General features: G+C 42.2%; 1 protein-coding gene and 1 long non-coding RNA gene across 11 annotated transcripts in view; one reads left to right on the top strand and one right to left on the bottom strand.

The window, feature by feature from the left end:
* The window catches only part of LOC126927052 (integral membrane protein DGCR2/IDD-like), a 392464-nt gene that overhangs the window by 213840 nt on the left and 160045 nt on the right, over positions 1–18579 (bottom strand). The window contains exon 3 of one of the 7 annotated variants that reach the window (XM_050743390.1): positions 17458–17896. The exons of the other annotated variants lie outside the window; for them this stretch is intronic. Coding sequence (XP_050599347.1) covers positions 17723–17896 — 174 coding nt within the window. The 3' untranslated portion in view covers positions 17458–17722. Of the gene's footprint in view, positions 1–17457; positions 17897–18579 lie in introns of those variants that run through there. 7 annotated transcript variants of the gene reach the window in all.
* The window catches only part of LOC126927093 (uncharacterized), a 161808-nt gene that overhangs the window by 134337 nt on the left and 8892 nt on the right, over positions 1–18579 (top strand). The gene's annotated exons all lie outside the window — the stretch shown is intronic.

Below are 18579 nucleotides of genomic sequence, written 5' to 3'. Positions count from 1 at the left end.
CACAAGCCCAACAGGACAGCACAAATCCTGAAATAATACCAAATACAGAGCAAGCAACAAACACCAAACCCATCAGTACCAACACCATTGGTGGTCTAAGCTATGCTCAAGTAACCAGCCAATCGACACATACAAACAACCGATACCACAGCAATAGTAACAATGACACTGCAGAAATCAAAGAACTGCTCAAACAATCCATAAAGAACACCGAAATGCTAACCAGAATGATAAGCGAACAAAACGCAGTACTCAGACAGCAAACCCAACAAATCACAGTCATGCTACAACTAATTACAAACGTGCTAAGCAAAAAATAAAAAACGGACACTCTAAAAATAGCAGCCTGGAACTCAAACGGCCTACAACAACGGGTCCTCGAAATTAAAACATTCATATACAGTAACAATATAGACATACTACTTGTCTCAGAAACACACTTCACTACAAAAAGCTACATGAAAATACCATACTACACCATATATGATACCAAACACCCCTCAGGGAAAGTTCACGGAGGGACAGCAGTAACAGTCAGAAACGATATCAAACATTATCTACACAGCCAAGTTAACAAAGAATATTTACAAGCAACTACCGTTACAGTTCAAACTAGTAGCAACTACTTCCAGTTGTCAGCAGTATATGTGCCTCCGCGACACAAAATAACATCACAAATGTGGGAAGAATACTTCCAGGACCTAGGGGACAAGTACATCGCAGCGGGAGACTACAACTCTGGACTTCTGGACTTTGCAGTTACAAGGGGACTAAACACAAATAAACTAAAAATAGCACCCAACCTCGAGCTCAGCTCCGATCATACACCCATAATAATTGAATACAGAAACAAACCAATACATTATAGCAAACCAGAAACACTATGCAATAAAACCACCAAATGGCAAACTTTCAAAGAAATAATAGAACGCAAAATAAACTGCAACATCCCGTTGAAAACTCCGGAACACATAGAACAGGCAGTAGCAACATTGACAGCAACTGTTCAAGAAGCAGCAAGGACAACCACTACACCCGAATCAACCAGCAGACAAACAATAACAATCCCGCAAGAAATACTCGACAAAATCAGAGAAAAAAGAAAAGCAAAAGCAAAATGGCAAAAATACAGAACTCGAGAAAACAAAAAACACTTAAACAAACTTGCAAAGGAAATAAAAAACAAAATAAAGGAGCACAACGATAACGAATTCGCAAAGTTCATAGGGATACTCTCCACACACGAGAACACCAACTATTCACTATGGAAAGCCACGAAATAAATAAGGAAGCAAATAATACCCGTCCCAGCAATCAGAAAAGCAGATAACACATGGGTAAGAAGCAACGAAGAACAAGCTGAAGAATTCTCTAACCACCTCTGCAACACATTCACACCACACATTATCAACAACAGCAACCTCAGAAGTCATACGGAGGAGGATCCACAAACCACTATTACCACAACCGACAAGGAATACACCATACCTAAAACATCAGCACAAGAAATTAGAAACATAATTGTTGGGAATATGATACATTTACACTGTACATGTGAATGTGTGTGTAAGCGTCAGAGGACGTCCGGGTCTTGGTTGAGACAAAAGACAAGAACCGGTCAATTACGGTATGTGGAAGCAAAGAATAACGATGTTTCTCCGATATAAAGAATGCGAGATTGTCACAACTAGGGTGAAGACAGAAACAGACAATGAAGACTGGGACAAAAAGGATTTGAAGGCAATAAATATAATTTATAGTGCCGTCACAAATAGACAATTGGAATATATTAGAGAAGAAAAAACGGCGTATGAGATAGTAAAAAAGTTTGATGAAATGTACTTGAAAGAGTCGACGGCACTACAGATCGTATGCAGATGGAGATTGGAAAAGATAAGACTTGAGAACTACACTGATTCAGCATCGTTTTTTAGCGATTTCGAAAAATTAATAAACGAATTAAAAGGTGCGGGTGCACAAGTGAGTGAGAGTGAAAAACTAAATTACATGCTGAATACGTTATCCGAAGAATACACCTACATAGCGGATATAGTAGATGTATTGAAAGCAGAAAATCAAACGGTAGCGTATGTAAAAAATAAAATTGAAATAGCGGAGAAGAAGAATAAGTCCAATCGGGGAGAAATGCAAACCAACGCCTTTTCTACAAAAAAAGGAAGGATGCTTCAGATGTGGAAGAGTAGGACATTTTGCGAGAGAGTGTCAAAATGGCGTCGAAGCGGGAAGCAGTAACAGTTTTTGGCGTGGGTCAACACGTGGTCGCAGCAGAGGAAGAGGAAACAAAGGAAATACGAGCAGGGGACGTGGAAATTTCCATCGTCAATCAACAACCGGCACGAGCGAGCATGGTAACTCAAGATCAGGCACATGGATAGCAACGGCGCACGCAGCACACAGCGGCGAGGCGAACGAGATAAGTAATAATGAAGTAATGTGGCTATTAGATAGCGGTTGCACAGATCACATAATTTTTTTTTTTTTGCGTGGGGAGGGGAAAATGCTATTACGCATGCCCAGTGACCCGCATCACTGGGTTATGTGTGAGTCGGTCGGATGTCGTTGCCATACCCACTAAAAACCCCTCCTCCTTCTTCCTCCGCTTGGGGGGCAGACAACCCCGGTAAAACCTGTCGGCAGTCATCAGGGTTGTCCTTTCGTGCCCCGTGGTATCTACTTCTTCGGGCAGTTACTGCTCATGTCGTCCTCTCAGCCAGTTCAGAATACTGGGCTGGTCTCCTCCTGCGGTTTTTCGTTGCTTCATGTTCTTGCCCTCATTGCTTCGCGTAGTTGTTGTTTCGCTCGTTCTCCTCCTTGCCTCTTCCCAGGCCCTCGCTGTCACCCTCCTGTGACACATGACGGCCTTGCAGAATTGCCTGAATTTATTCCAGCTCTCGTCCTTGGCGGTCACCGTGGCGATCAGATTGCCCACGTCTATCTTCCCGCCCAGAGCGTTCTCCAGCTCGATCCTTCTGTCTGTCCACTTCGGGCACGCGAAGAGGGCGTGCTCTGCATCGTCGTTCGGGTCTCCACAGTCGAGACAGTTGCTGTCGCTGTCCCTGCCAATCCTTTTCCTATAGACACCGAAGCTCCCATGCCCGGTTAGCAGCTGCATGGTGTGGTGATCGATGTCCATCTTCTTTTTGGTAAATAGCAGCGCACTCGGTATTAGCTTCTTTGTGATATTTTCTTTTTTGTAGTTGTTCCACTCCTTCTGCCAGTCCTCTTGAGCCTTCTTGCGAATCGCCTCCAGTTCCTCCTTCAGCTTGCAGCCGTCATCCGTGCCAATCCTGGACCCATGGATCTTGTTCCTCTCGTAGGTCTCTCCGAGCATCTTTATCTTTATGTAAATCGGGAGATTCCCGGTCAACACGCAAAGTGCCGCGTGGGAGACGGTGCGGTATGCCGTCGTTGTTATGCACAGGGCCGTTCGTTGTGCTCGTTTCAGCTTTTTCCTGTTCTTATCGGTATTCGCTGCTCTAGCCCACACCGGTGCTCCGCAAGTTACGATGGACTCCCACACATTGTAGTAGAGCCTACGAGCCAAGCTGGGCGGCCCGTTGATGTTGGGTAGAATTCCCCTAAGGGCTCCTATTAACTTGTCGGCTCTGTTACACACCATCTCGATATGCGCACCGAACCTCCGACTGGAGTCAATGACGACTCCGAGATACCTGATGCGATCGACCGTTTCGATGTCCGAAGAGCCCAACCTGAGTTTCACCACTCTCGGCACTCGCAAGCTTGTGATGAACATGAACTCCGTCTTTTGTCTCGCCAGGGTGAGCCCGACACTCGTGCACCAATCGTTGGCGATCCTTAGCATCGTGTTGACCTTGGCGGAGGCCTCTTCGTTCCTCCCGACGGAGCATATGATGGCCAGATCATCCGCGAAGGCGGTTGTTCTGACCATTGGCATGTTGTCGAGTCTCTCGAGCAACCGGTCGTATACCAAGTTCCACAGGAATGGTCCGAGGATGGATCCCTGCGGGACTCCCGCCGCCACCTCGTGCTCCACCGTGCCGTGCTGGTTGCTCACGATGATCCTCCTTCCGGATAGGTAACTGCCGATTAGCCTTTAGACCTTCCATGGCAGCTTCCTCTTGTCAAATTCCTCGTATATGCTCTTCCAGCTGAGCGAATTGAAGGCATTGCTAATATCTAGGGTGATCATCACGCATACTACCTTCTTCTGTTTGCAGATGTTGGCAAACTTCATCACCTGCGTGATGGCGTCTACCGTACTCCTCTTCTTTCTGAAGCCATATTGCCTCCGATGGAACGGGTCCATTCCGATGCATCTCTCGATGATCTTCTTAAAGCATTTTTCCCAGATCTTGCTCATGGTTGGGAGTATGCTTATCGGCCGGTACGCGTTAGGGAGACTGGGATCCTTACCCGGTTTCCTTAGCAGTATTACTCTGGCCGTCTTCCAGCAGACTGGGAACCTTCCTGATTCAGTGATGCCGTTGAACGCCCTTGTCACGAGCTCGCTCCTGCGACTCGCTACCAGCTTCGCGATCTCGCCCGGCACGCCATCGACTCCTGCAGCCTTCTTGGTGTTCATTCTTCCGGCGGCATCGACGACATCGCCTTCGTCGATGGCGACGCTGAGGCTAATATCTCCATCTTCTTCGGTCTCTACCTCCTCGCGGTCCTCATAATGGGGGGGGTCCGTGTCCCAAGGTGAATAGCCTCTGTAGGACTGCCTTCACCATGTCGATCGGCATGTCGTTGGTTGGTCCCTTGCTTTTACATTTCTTCATGACCGTGCGATAGGGTCGCTCTCCAGTATCTTGCAGTATTCTGCCCAGGCTGTTTTTTTTGCTGCGGGCGATCTCCTTTTTTAATTGCCTTCGGATCTCCTTGCAGGCGTTGACGAGGGGCTCGGTGTTGCCGGCATTCTTCTTCCTTTCTCTCGTCACCTTCCTGAGCGCTTTGTGCGCCTGCGCTCTCAGTTCCGCGATCATCGGGTTCCACCAGTAGTTCGCGTACTTGCGGCTCGCCGCACAGTTCGGCTTCCTTAGCATCCCTTCGCACGTACCTTCGATGCTCTTTTGCAAGGGCTCGGCCCCATCCTCTCCGATAGCCGCGTTGAGGTCCTCCTTCTTCAGTGTGTCGTCGAATCTGCTCAGGAACTCCTCCGGCGACATGTCCTTGGTCACGTACCTGTAGAACTTCGATACGATTCGGGTCTTCCTCGCCTTAAACCTGTGGAGCCCGTACAGATGGTCCGAGGCCGAGTATTTGTCCAAGACCGCGCTTCCGGCGTGTATCTCGCTGACCTTATTGGATACGCTTATTATGTCGGGGAAGCTCGTCTTCCCGTTCATGAAGAAAGTGTACTTTTCCTTGAGCCTCAATGGAAACACCCGGTGGCCGCTTAGTGCCTCCATTAAGACTCTCCCTCTCTTGTCTGTGGTCGATCCTCCCCAACAGGTTGACTTTGCGTTGAAGTCTCCGGCCACGACGACCTTGTCGTGTCCTCTAGCAGCGCTCTTCGTCATAGTCGACAGCGTGTCTATGTATTCGGAGTATGCTAGCTTATTTATGTTGGGCGAACAGTATCCGCTGAAGCAGAAGACGTCGCCGACGCGGACGCCCACTATCCCGTCGCTCTTGACCTCTGTTGTTTCATCAGGCAGTTTGCCATTGAGGAGTGTGACCCATATCGAGGCGTCTCCTTTGGTGTCATTAAACCAGTGCGGTAGCTGCCTGTTCGGCTCGGAAATTATTATTATATCCGGCCTAAGTTCGATCGCGCATTGGTGCATCATGTCCTGTGCCAGCTTGCATCTGTTGAGGTTTATCTGCAGTATCCTCATTTATTCGCTTTCAAGCGCCTTCTATATTCTGGACAAGCCAGGGATCCGGTTACGTGGTCAAATTTCACTCCTTTCTCCTTGCTGCAGATGGAGCAGCAGGATGCGTTGGCGTAGGCAGCTATCGTGTGGTCTTTGGCTCCGCACTTCCTGCAAATCTCCTTTCCAGGGCTTATCGCCGTGCATTTGTTCGCGATATGACCGAACATGTGACATCTGTAGCACTTTACCACATTGGGTAGTGCCTTTATCGAGGCTCGCCCCCTCTTTGGCCAGATAGGCTTTCGGCATCGTCACTATTGCCGATTGGGTGCCCCACGGCGCCATTTTTAGGGTCTTTACTTCGACCTCAGTGATGTCGCTTATGCCCAGTTGCATTCCTATCTCCCTGGCTAGTTCTTCCTTGCCTACGAGCGGGTCTATATCCCTGATCTCTACGGAGGTCTTGTCGCGCATTGGTAGCGCTTTCACCTTGCCTCTTAGCGCCGTGTTCATATCCGCCGCGGTCTTTTTGGCGTTGCTACCTGCTTTCAGCTCGATCAGAAAGTCACCTATTCTGGTCCTCCTAATTCCACAGCTCTCTTTTAGGGTCTCCCTTGCCCCCATCAAGTCTTTGTAGACCTGGATCCACTCCTTGTCTTGCCCTACTTTGACGAAGATGGCTTCGGGTCTGTTACGTATCCTCTTCGGTCCCTCCGGCCTCTTTGGCTTGTCCAATGCCGCCCTTCCTGCGTTCGCCTTACTGACAACCGTCGGGGTGTCCGTTCTTTTTCCTCTCCTTCCGCGGACAGGGATCCAGTCATCCTTTACATCGCTGTTCGTGCAGTCCGTAGTCGCTTTTGCCGAGCTGTTGCCGGCAGAGGCTCCTGCGTAGGAGGCCTCCACGGTCGTTGGTCTCTTTCTCTTGGTGTCGCCCTTCCCCTCGACGGGCGATCTCTCCTTCCTCTTTCCTTCCATCTCCTCACTCCTCCCCGGAGGGCTGGTCATCCTGGTGGCCGTGACTGTCCTAGCGTTCCTCTTGAGCCTCATCTCGTCCAACATCGAGTGGAGCTTGATCGCTTTTTTACTGATTGCGTCCCTCCTTTTCTTGATGTCGGTATCCTTTTTGCTCATGAGGTAGAGTCTGCTACCTATGCATTGGATTTCGCGGAAGACTTCTGTGATGATTTCCGTCATCGCCTTCCATTCGCTCATTTTGATGACGATACTGTCCTCGTCATTGCTTTTGGTCTCGGCCGTTGCTCTGTTCGCCATGGCCTTCCTCCTGAGACATTCCCTTGGTGCCGCCGCTTCGCTGCCGCTGTCCGACATTTCCGCCGGTGTGTCTAGCTCCGAGGTGCTGGCCGTTTCGTCCCTCGTTGCCATCGGCTGGCTCCTGGCCAGGCTTCTCGTTGTCTTGCACGCGCTCCCTTCCACTGGGGACTTTCTCATATATCTGGTGATCTTGTCACCTTTCGGGATTTTTTCCTTGGCGAATCGGGTCGCCTTTTCGGTGGGTGGTGTCTTATCCTTGAGTGCCTGCATTGGCATCTCGACATCCTCGATGATCCCCGCGATGTCTTCATCAAATTCGAGGTATCTTCTTGTGCTTCTCTTGCACATCTTTTCCTCTGTGACAACTGCGGGTGTTTCTTGGTCCCCGGTCGTGTTTACCGAACGAGGGGAGGCCCTGGGATCGACCTTCCCCTCGCCGTTCGTCCAGTCGTTGGGTGATCGTCGGGTCGAGCCTGGGACGCTACTCGAATCCCCGACGGGGCCTGGAAGCTCCGAAACCCCCTGAGCCGTAAGTTTACTTACCTTATAGTACTTGTCCATATTGTATTTGTATCTTTAATATACATATACATATATATATATATATATATATATATATATATATATATATGTATGTTTGAAATGGATGTCCTTCGACGTAGCCGGTCGTCGTATGCTCCCACTGTATCCTTCCGCGTGTATGCGATTCGTGTCCTAAATAACTTGCCGATGTCGTCGTAAAGTCGCCAGTCGTATGACTGATGACCGGATACTAAAACTCGCAGTGTCCCTATCACTGTTCGACGCGGGGAGTTTAGACTGGTCCTCCACGGGGGCGCTCTCCACCACTCCTTGGTTACCCAGGTAGCCCGCACGGTGGCGCTTCGGTCTCGCGACCCAAGATGGCCTCCGCTCTGCCCCTAACCTCACTTTTCACACACAGCACTTTCAATCGTTTCTCTCGCTTTTATACCAGCGAGCTCCCCTATTTCTTGTACTCCCACTCATTCCGGAGCACTAGAAACTTCACTTCCGTGCACTTTTCCGCCCGAGTTCTTTAATTTACCCAGATATTTCGGTTATGCCTACGGAGCGACGTGCACGTGTCCGTTCTGCTTGCCGCCATCATGATGATCCCCATTATATTATATTATGTTATTACGATGTTTTTTTTATTTATTTATTGAAATTCACAATTTGTCCAATTTGGACATTTGGTGGAATTTTTTAACAGTTAATTTAGCATGTTGGTGGCTACCCCCAGCGTGGTACCATCCTCGTGTTTGTTAGGTTATGTCCTTTATAAGGTCTGCTGGGTGCTTCCTTTTTAGTCTTCTGTCCATGTTTATGGTTTTGTATGTTTCCGCAGCTAACCGGTTTGGGTGTGTTGCTATTCTTGATTTGTATTTCTCGGAGTATCTGCTAATTTCTTCCTTGACCGTTGGGATTCCCAGGTCCCTCCGTATATCTTCGTTTCTGACGTACCAAGGTCCATTTACTATTGTTCTGAGGATTTTAGCCTGTATTACCTCTATTTTGTTTATATGGCTCATTGCTGCCGTCCCCCATAATGGTATTCCGTACGTCCAGATTGGTTTTATGATCGTTTTATATATTTTTAATTTATTTTCTATGCTTAATTTGGATTTTCGGCTTGTTAGCCAATGCATTTGTCTCCTTGTTTTCTGTATTTTTTCTACTATTGATTTGATGTGTAGTTTCCATGTGGGTTGTGTATCTAAGTGGAGTCCTAGGTATTTGACATGCTTTGTTTGCGTTATATGCGTGCCGTTCAATAAGATGTTTGGTGGTATCTTTTTTCGTAGCGTGAATGTAATATGGTTGCATTTATTGGGGTTTGCTTTTATTTGTTTTTCTTGTAATTTGTTTTTCTTGTAATTTTCTATTTTTATGATATGTTCTTGTAGTATTTTGACTGCCGTTTCTGGGTTATTATGCCTGACTAGTATAGCTGTGTCTTCCGCGAATGTCAATACTGTGCTGTTGGTAGTTGTTGGTATGTTCGCCGTGTATAATGTGTATTGTATTGGGCCTAGGAGGCTTCCTTGTGGTACCCCGGCCTTGATGTCTTTAACTTGAGAATGTGTGTCCTTGATTTTTATTACGAAGGTTCTGCTGCTTAGGTAAGATTTTATTAATTGGTGTATTTGCTCCGGGAATTGTTTCCTAATTGTTTGTAGTAGACTTTCATGGTTAATTTTATCGAATGCTTTCTCTACGTCTATAAAGAGGGCTGTGCAGTATTCCTTGTTTTCTAGTGCTACTATTATTTCGTTTATAAGCCTGTGCATTTGCTCTATCGTGGAGTGTTTGTTTCTGAAACCAAATTGGTGATCCGGTATTAGTTTTTTTGTCTCTATTATTGTTTTTATCCGGCAATATATTATTTTTACCAGTATTTTGGAAAATACTGGAAGCAGTGATATTGGTCTGTAAGATGCAGTTTGGTGCGGGTCTTTGCCTCATTTATGTAACATTTTGATCTGTGCTAATTTCCATGGTTTGGGGAAGCATTGAATTCTTAGAACTGCATTGAATATTATTGTCATTAGTCTTATTGCTTTTGGCGGAAGGTTTTTCAAGATTTTACCATTGATTAGTGTATTTTCGAGCTATCGCGGGGAGACGCGGTCGTTAGAATACGCGTCAACGGGAGTCGTAAATTCCCGTTACGATTAGAATAATCGACACCACGAATAGTTCGATCCCCGTATTTCGGTTAGGATAATCGGGGTGGTTGATGCGGTATAACATTGGTAGTCACTGAGTTATAATAATGTATATTTCCAACACTTTATACAATCACACAAAGTAATAACGCCGTTGATTAAGATACAGATAACGAGAGAAGGGTTAGTCTTGGATGAGAAAAGGAGAGCTTTAGGCGCTCTAGGCCCTTGAGAGTTATAGGAACTGTCGGAGTTCTGGATAATGTGAGAGCCTTAGGAGACTCTAGGCCGTGTAGGCACCTTGAGAGTTGTAGGAAACTCTGAGAGATATAGGAACGGTGAGAGTTATAGGGAATGCAGGAACTCTCGGCACCGTGAGAAATGATGAAGGAACTCTGAGAGATGCAGGAACGGTGAGAGCTATACGGATTATAGGAACTCTAAGCACCGTGAGAGACGATCAAACTCAGGAGAGGTAGGAACGGTGAGAGTTATAGGAAATGCAGGAACTCTAGGCACCGTGAGAGACGATCAAACTCTGAAGTTTTATTCTAATGTGAATGCGAAGGAAAGCTCGGTATGGGTGTGCCCTTTGAACGAAGAACGCGGATTCGTTGCTTACATTTTCAGTTAGGAAAGTGAGGGCAATGATCCGCGATGCTGATTGGTTATGAGCAATGTTGGGAAGGAAGATAGGAGGAAGAAGCCTTCTACTAACTTGGGTCCTAGGCGACATTGTTTATGGGGAGACTCGGATTTTCCGTTAGGGAGATCTCCGCTTTTTTCGTTAGGCCACTACCTGCTTTCTCCGCAATTCTTAAGAGCACGTAATAAACCCAAGGACCCTTCTAAAAAACCAGCTGAAAACACTTCTGGAATTAGAAAGTCCTTTCTGGCAAACAGATTGACTTAAACCATGTGTGCGAACAATGCAGTTAGGATTTCGATTTTATGGTGGGTCCTTAGGCCTATAGAGGGTTCGAAGGACGGCACGTCGACCGTTGGCTGTCACGCCGCGCGGGATGGAGTGCAGATGTGTTGCGCGGCGTAACAATTAGTCCGATTCCTGGCGCTTTATTGTTTTTTGTTTTATCAATTATGTTTCTAATTTCTTGTGCTGATGTTTTAGGTATGGTGTATTCTTTGCCGGTTGTGGTAATAGTGGTTTGTGGATCCTCCTCCGTATGACTTTTGAGGTTGCTGTTGTTGATAATGTGTGGTGTGAATGTGTTGCAGAGGTGGTTGGAGAATTCTTCAGCTTGTTCTTCGTTGCTTCTTACCCATGTGTTATCTGCTTTTCTGATTGCTGGGACGGGTATTATCTGCTTCCTTATTTATTTCGTGGCTTTCCATAGTGAATAGTTGGTGCTCTCGTGTGTGGAGAGTATCCCTATGAACTTTGCGAATTCGTTATCGTTGTGCTCCTTTATTTTGTTTTTTATTTCCTTTGCAAGTTTGTTTAAGTGTTTTTTGTTTTCTCGAGTTCTGTATTTTTGCCATTTTGCTTTTGCTTTTCTTTTTTCTCTGATTTTGTCGAGTATTTCTTGCGGGATTGTTATTGTTTGTCTGCTGGTTGATTCGGGTGTAGTGGTTGTCCTTGCTGCTTCTTGAACAGTTGCTGTCAATGTTGCTACTGCCTGTTCTATGTGTCCCGGAGTTTTCAACGGGATGTTGCAGTTTATTTTGCGTTCTATTATTTCTTTGAAAGTTTGCCATTTGCTGGTTTTATTGCATAGTGTTTCTGGTTTGCTATAGTGTATTGGTTTGTTTCTGTATTCAATTATTATGAGTGTATGGTCGGAGCTGAGCTCGAGGTTGGGTGTTATTTTTAGTTTATTTGTGTTTAGTCCCCTTGTAACTGCAAAGTCCAGAAGATCTGGTTTTTTGTTCAGGTCAGTCGGCCAATGTGTCGGTGTTTCTGTGGATAATATATTGAGGTTATTATTTCTAATGTATTTTTCCAGTGTTCTGCCTCGAGGTATAATGTTTCTTGACCCCCATAGCGTGTGCTTTGAGTTGTAGTCTCCCGCTGCGATGTACTTGTCCCCTAGGTCCTGGAAGTATTCTTCCCACATTTGTGATGTTATTTTGTGTCGCGGAGGCACATATACTGCTGACAACTGGAAGTAGTTGCTGCTAGTTTGAACTGTAACAGTAGTTCCTTGTAAATATTCTTTGTTAACTGGGCTGTGTAGATAATGTTTGATATCGTTTCTGACTATCACTGCTGTCCCTCCGTGAGCTTTTCCTGAGGGGTGTTTGGTATCATATATGGTGTAGTATGGTATTTTCAAGTAGCTTTTTGTAGTGAAGTGTGTTTCTGAGACAAGTAGTTTGTCTATATTGTTACTGTATATGAATGTTTTAATTTCGAGGGCCCGTTGTTGTAGGCCGTTTGAGTTCCAGGCTGCTATTTTTAGAGTGTCCGTTTTTTATTTTTTGCTTAGCACGTTTGTAATTAGTTGTAGCATGACTGTGATTTGTTGGGTTTGCTGTCTGAGTACTGCGTTTTGTTCGCTTATCATTCTGGATTACGATGTTATCTAATTAATTGTTGTCTATTTATTTTGGTACTTATATTAACCATTATTTATAACATAATATACTAAATACAATTAGTATACACAATTAGTATAAGGATTAGTACAAGAAATTTTAAACAGCTTTTTTCAAAAGAACGAATCATTTACGATCCAGGGGTTTTCTGATACTTTCGTTTCTCGTGATAAGTACTTTATGATGCAATAAAAAATTTTCTCTGAAAATTATACTCAAGATCAATTTCATGATCCATTTTCTCTAACAGATCTCCATCTTCCACAGCTACAACAAATAATTTTTTGACACTCTATACATTTAACATCGATTATAATTCTGATAATTGAAACACCGAACATCAATGTGTTTATTCACTACGCCAACACAGATAACAATTAACATTGATATATAATACATGTCGGAGATGAAAGAACACCGGAACCCCTCCTTGGATTCGCGGGAATACCGTAACGTTGTAACTTAGATTAAACAAATGCCGCTCCGATTATTCGAGATTTATGATCATGAGCTTGTGCTCGAGGCGACAATCAATCGCCGAACGTAGCCGCGGTCAAAGGGATGAACGTTTTATCTAACAAAGGCACAGAGTAACTCTATACCTCTCCTTAAAAGAAATAGTCGTAGCGACACGTGGCAGTAAATACTTCAATAGTTTCTATCCCGCGGCCCGCCACACGCAAATTTTGTCCTCCGGGTAAGATGATCGCCGGATGTCGGCATGCCTTTGTAGTGTATGTTTAGCTAACGTGAGGACCCGTTATAGATCTTAAGATTTAGTCAAGCGAAGTCCTTCAAATAGACTTTGTTGCAACTACGGGAAGATAGGAGAAACCTATCTTCCACGAACGATGCCCCCCGTCAACAACCTCCCCTCAAGGGCGGCCAGCATCTCTTTCAAAACGCCGATATGGAAATCGACAAATTAGCAACAGCGCTAATTTCCCTCACCTTTGGAACGAAAGCTTTCGTTGACGAATCCGGGGATCTCATGTCCTTAGACACACCCATTATAGTTTTCCTCGACGGCATCATCGAGACGGAGATTCTTTCTTTCGTACGATCTCATCGACGAGTGACAGTACCACCTTACAACCAGTGAATACCTCACATCTAGTTAACAAAGAGTTAGACTTGAACTGTGCGAGAACATACGTTTATCATCCCGTGACCGCGGATTCGTTTCGAACCTAAGATCATTATCACTAGTGCTACGAGTGCCTAATCTTGTTGATAAGCCTGTGCTAGTAAACTCTTTATTGTATCACGGCAATGGCTAATTGTAATGAGAATTCATCAAACGCCCCTCTCCATAATCCTGACCCTAATCCGACATATATATTTGACGATATATATCTGAAAGAATAGAAATTTCATTTAATCGACTATATGACCATACTCGGTTAAGTACCAACAACGACTATCTATCAACCTTATCTTACTTCCTCAAAGATATAGAAAGACTTTAAAAATATCAGCCATGTGATTTGGTCCTTTAAAATTTGGAAGTAATATAACGATAAAATACCATCAAAACCTTTAAATTTCCAATATTCAAGAGAAACTTGAAATCTCGTTTATTTACTCAGCAACAAAATCTTATTTACCTTCAGAGAACCTATACAATTTTTGCACAGTTCAATATCTCTCCTTTAAACAAAACATCAAAGTATGTTATTCCTAACTTCAATGGGCTCAACTCAATTTTTTGATCAATTTCTCTCGTCCTATACGCTCGTTTCAAAGCTTATAATACCATCTACACCTTTGTCTTGTGTTCCATCCATGGTTCCTATGCATGCAATTTTATTATTAGGATTATGCAATTTATTATTATTCCAAAGGATCTTCGCATTTCTGTTTCGCTCGTGATAGGTATTCACATCTGTTTTACCGTGCTGTTTCATCTTCTGGGAACGATATGGTCGGAAATGTTATGATGTTGAATACGCACAGGTCGTTAAACGAGAATTAATTCAAGATAGATTCAAACGGAGTTAATTAAGTGATCCCAATTCCACCGCCTTGGGGGCTGAACGCGTTTTCCTTCCGAACGGTTCGCTCGTGTCGAGTGATGCAAATTTCAGCAAGTGTTTCACCTACGTGTTTACTATTAAATTTATTTATTTGTTTTTTATTTATTTATTTATTTTTTTTGGCTCGGTTACCTTCAAAGTATTTTGCGTATTTATTGAGCGATTTTTAAGGTATTATTTCTTATATTATTGGAAACAGTAATAATTTTTAGATTAGTAACAAAAGATACATTTAAATTTTATACAAATTTTAAGGAAATTGGCATAGAGAAATACCAAATTACTGACATTCCTTGTAGTATGTTATTTTAATTTTACGTAATAAAATAAGGTGTTTCAATTTGAATTCATTAAATGCTGTCTTAAATATTCAATTTGAGAATTCTTTGGAGAAAGTCGAAAAAGATTTAGAACTATTCCCTAATCGATAAATAAACGCTTCAAGAATTGAGAACCACTGACTCAGGGGAACTCAGTTAATCGAGTAATACGAATAGTTCCGTGATACTGCAGAAGCCATTTACTACGTTCGCCTAACATGATTTCATCGATAAAAGAGAGATCACTACTTCTTCCCTATACTTGATACGTAAAAATAAAAATCTTAAAAAAAAAACTCGTTGCCGAACATTTATTTTCGTTCTTTCTGATAAAAAAAGACCATTTTTGTAGTCAGAAACTTAACCGAGCAGCTTTCTCAACACACCGAAATTCGAACATTTATTACACACTTCTTATTCGGAGACAATGAGAGGAAAAAGATTATAAGATTCTATGGAAAGATTATGTTAGAAGAAAGCTGTCAGTATCTAATAGGGTGGTCCTTCTATAGTACACACGTATACCTATAATAGCACAATAATAGATTACAACGACTACAACATTTATACGTATTTATCCCACAGTTTTTAATAAACTATGAGTTCCATTTAGTTACATTTAACAATCTAACAATATAGTCTCCCCATATCTAATTTATTCCTTAACTCATAAAATATGAGCTTTAGCATATAAACAAAGCATAGTATAGTGAATGTTACAACTAAAAGAAGATAAAAGAACATACTTTTTGCTTCAAATAATTAAGATAAAATTTAGATACGGGGCTTTCAGCTTATGAAAGTCGAAGAGAAGATATATATTCCATTTGGTCATATTCTATTTAAATTCGTAACTACTCGTTCCATTTACGTTATTAATAAAACATTTTTATCGACAAGCTACCTAACAGAAAGACCTTTTTGTCACTCTAAATTGCCTCAAAAGAAAATCCCTTGTCAAACATACCATGTTTCCCGTACGAAAATCCAAAAAGGATTTTCCAAAAAGATATATTCAGTGAACCATGGTTCGTGACTGGTGAGCTTGAAAAGAGATGAAGCGTTGAAGCGTCAAAGTTGATATTCCACCAAGCTCTCGACCCTTCTATCTCAATAATCCTGATCAAAATTCGAATGAACTACCCAACGAAACGATCACCGTTTTCTATAGAATCTCTTTAAGCATTCTTCATTAAGGAATCGTCAGATTTTACCCCATTACGTTCTTCCATCACAATCTTCGTAATGATGAATAAAAAAATAAAAGCTTTTAAAACCCGACAGCGCTGTCATTTTCTAAAAACGTCGTCTTTATACTCCTGATGGCCACGAGCACATCCGATTACCAAATATAAAATGCATTGTGAGTGTGTCATCAGCATAATTTTCGTGAAAAGAGCAATTATTCTTGATAACTATAATTTGTAACATAGATTAAAATCGCTGATTTGATCCCCCTGATATTGTTGTCTTATGAGAGTTTCGCCTGGTCTTAATTGGTTCTGTTGATTCTTATCGTTGTGAAAAGTCGATTCGCTATATATCTTTTGTATAGAGAACTATTATGTGATGTAAGAGTGTAATGTTGTAATATTTGTGATCCTTACTTTATTAATTTTGTCACTGAGCCGTTCTTTGGTTCGTTGAGCAGTTCATGTTCCCTACTTGTTTCGCTTGGTACTTTCATAATTTTCGTAATTACAATAAAAGGTTTAATTTGTAATAAGTTAAAGATTTGGTCCCTTGCTTTATGATGTACGAGAACCTTTGAACTAACAACTTTGAAGTGACAATTGAACGAGAACTGACAAGCTTTCATTTCAATCTATATTTAAGATATTTAATATTTAATCGGTTTTCGTGACACCTAATAAATAATAAATAATAAATTTGAAGGAAAAAAAACAAGAGATTAAGAAAAAATTCTGAAAGAGACACAAATCAGTAGTATTATTTTATATTACTTTGCGAATTACTTTTCAAGCATAAAAATAGTTTGACGGTCACTTGTAGTTCCTTCCTTGCCATTTCATTTATTAAATTCGTTTAATTTCGTAAACAAAATAGCCAATCGTGGCGAATTTGGTGTTTAAAATAGAATTTTGTCATACAGGCTGGTTGGTAATTGATAGTACAAGCGGAAAATTGGTGATTCTACTCGAAAAAAGAAGTCGAAAATATAGAATAAACATTTTTCGTCTGAGACTTTATTTTCGAGAAAATCGACTTTGAATTTTTGATCGGTATGCGTGCAACGCGTGCAACATATTGGAACGGTTTATCAACATAACGTCAATCGAAACACAATCTACAATAAAATCCGTTATAACGAAACGTGATAAAGTGCACGCGTACCGAGCGAAAATTCAAAGTCGATTTTCTCGAAAACAAAGCCTCAAATGAAAAATTTGTATATTTTCGACTTCTTTTTTTTACCAGTTACCAACCACCCTGTATATCCAACAGCTCACTTTTTCTTTGTAAATATTATTAATAATTTTATCAATTTTTTATATTTCCATCCTTCATACAAGTGACAATGAATCATAAAATTTTCATAGAAATCACAAAGATTAGGGGATAAGTATACCACTATATTTTCATATATGTATATGTATGTATATTCCCAAATTACATGATAGAATATGAATAATATTGAACAAAATATAATCAAGTATACAGTACCATGGAAATACAACAGATTACAATTTTCTACCTGTCACCGATTCATCGTCATCTCCTTTCATTCTTTTGACATATATAAAAACAAATTAACCCGTCTGAAATAATCATACCTCGCTCTTTGAATACAAAAATCTATTCAAATGAAATAAAGGGGAAGAAAATAAGAATAAATATAATTACTCAGGTATAATCTTCTCGAGGTATAATTATTCAGTTACAAATGATTCTTCGTTAACACACTACATTGTACACTACTTCTTTTCCCGGTGGCTGAAGCTAATCGTCGACGTTTATAAGGTACGAATTTTGTCAACGGCGCCATCGGAATCTTTATTGAGAAATTAAAATATTACAATTGCCATCACTAAGCTCAGCGTCCACAATACACTATGTTTTTCGAGTTTAGGTGAACCATCGACGATAACCACATCAGATCCGGACCAATATTCAGTGCCAACCTCATCCAGGCATTCGAACTCGCAACATCGGCGTCCAACGCGGAATCTCTTGCAGCTCTGTAATAAGAAGAAATCGATTAATTGTACGGATCAATCGTCACTAGACTACTCGAAAATCCAAGTCATTCAAAGAATAAAAGAAGAAAGAATTGCCCCAATTCCACCATTGCTTTAGCAAAACTAGTATTTGAGAACCATTGGTCAAATATATTATAACACTAAACGTACATTTCGGGAACAATAATTTGTGCTATGAAACAGAATACGATAAAGTTCAAAGGTTACATCGATTTTCAAAATTTTATAAATTCAGGTGTATGACAGTATCAGTCAGCTTTTTTTCTGTCCCCAAGCGCCAAAATTCATTCCGACTACCATTTTACGTATTTTACAGAAGTAAGCCTTCATTCATCTCCCATTCCATCCACCAACATGCTCTCGACGTATTATCTTCTAAGTAAAATATTGATGTTGAGCCAGACATCCAACTGAATAATCTTTTCGGTGTTACTATAAGGTATTTAAAACCAGGGTTTGTGCTTATACGTTAGATGTAATACTTGGCATGAAACCTGCTTATATTGATATTAAATTTATGCATAGTAGGATGTTGGACCATTGTCAAAATGAAATTACAATACACACAGTTTCACCGTGGAAAAGTGGATCTTTCTAGCATGTCTACGCAAATGAAGGTTGGAGTGGGAGGGGGAGGGGGAACTGTACATGCGCCAAACACC

The sequence above is a fragment of the Bombus affinis genome, unplaced genomic scaffold, assembly GCF_024516045.1.
Source record: "Bombus affinis isolate iyBomAffi1 unplaced genomic scaffold, iyBomAffi1.2 ctg00000070.1, whole genome shotgun sequence".
In the NCBI taxonomy this organism is placed as follows: domain Eukaryota; kingdom Metazoa; phylum Arthropoda; class Insecta; order Hymenoptera; family Apidae; genus Bombus; species Bombus affinis.
This window is presented reverse-complemented; position numbering and strand designations above follow the sequence as displayed.